Source organism: Austrofundulus limnaeus, unplaced genomic scaffold (assembly GCF_001266775.1).
Source record: "Austrofundulus limnaeus strain Quisiro unplaced genomic scaffold, Austrofundulus_limnaeus-1.0 Scaffold2462, whole genome shotgun sequence".
NCBI classification, from domain to species: Eukaryota; Metazoa; Chordata; class Actinopteri; order Cyprinodontiformes; family Rivulidae; genus Austrofundulus; species Austrofundulus limnaeus.
In genome coordinates, this window is record NW_013954864.1 from 24,372 (window position 1) to 25,280 (window position 909).

At 48.7% G+C, this 909-nt stretch overlaps 1 protein-coding gene across 1 annotated transcript in view; it reads right to left on the reverse strand.

The window, feature by feature from the left end:
• Positions 1–909, reverse strand: part of LOC106511031 (disintegrin and metalloproteinase domain-containing protein 15) — a gene marked incomplete at its 5' end in the record, with an annotated part of 11,019 nt that overhangs the window by 3,022 nt on the left and 7,088 nt on the right. The window contains 2 exon segments of the mRNA XM_013999767.1: positions 1–209; positions 476–541. Coding sequence (XP_013855221.1) covers positions 1–209; positions 476–541 — 275 coding nt within the window.

Genomic DNA, 909 nt, shown 5'->3' on the forward strand with positions numbered 1-909 from the left:
GTTCTAGGTGGGCCGGCTGCTTGTGGACCGGTTCTAGGTGGGCCGGCTGCTTGTGGACCGGTTCTAGGTGGGCCGGTTGCAGGTGTGACGGCTCTGTGTGCGGCAGGTTTGCTGTTGGAGGTGAAGCAGGCAGGTGGAGGGTAAGGGTTAAGGGGCGTGGCCTGGGGGCGTGGCTTCTTGGGCACCACAGGTTTCAGAGGAACAGAAACCTAAAAACAAAACCCCACATAAAAACCAGAACAACAGATTAATACTTAAAATAATTAAATACAATTAATAATTGAAAGTATTAATTTAAAGTCTTTGATGATTTTTTGTAATAATTTGTTTTATTGCAGCCATTTAACCAAACCTAAATGAAAGTTTTAATCATTTCTTTCTGTCCCACACTCAGTCCTGCTCCTGAACGCCTCATGCATCTCTTCATTAAACCCAGTCACATTCACAGACTGATCACTTTCTGCTAGCAGCGTACCTGAGCAGGTGTGACGGGGTCAGGGGGGAGGGGCTTGTTGGGCGGAGCTGGTCGACTCACCAGCAGCTGAAAGGTTAGTGATGAAGAAGAGAAGATGAAGAAGAAAGGAGCAGACAGCGAGGAGTAAACAGGTTTGTTAGAAACATGCAGCGTGTTGTTACAAACTAAAACATTTATCTTGTTTCTGAAGACGTCAGTAAGTCCACAGCCGTCCCCCACAGACCCCCCCCATGTTGACCTTTGACCTATCAGTGGACGCTCAGGCACAGACACATTATCAAAGCTACTTCCTGGGTCCAGAAGCAGCAGCTAAAGTTAAAATAAGTCTCAGAGACAACCTGAGGACACGAGGACAAAGACGGGACAGACAGAGACACCTGCAGGACTGTACCTGTTTGCTGGGGGTGGGGGGGTCGGGGGGCAGAGGCTTGGTG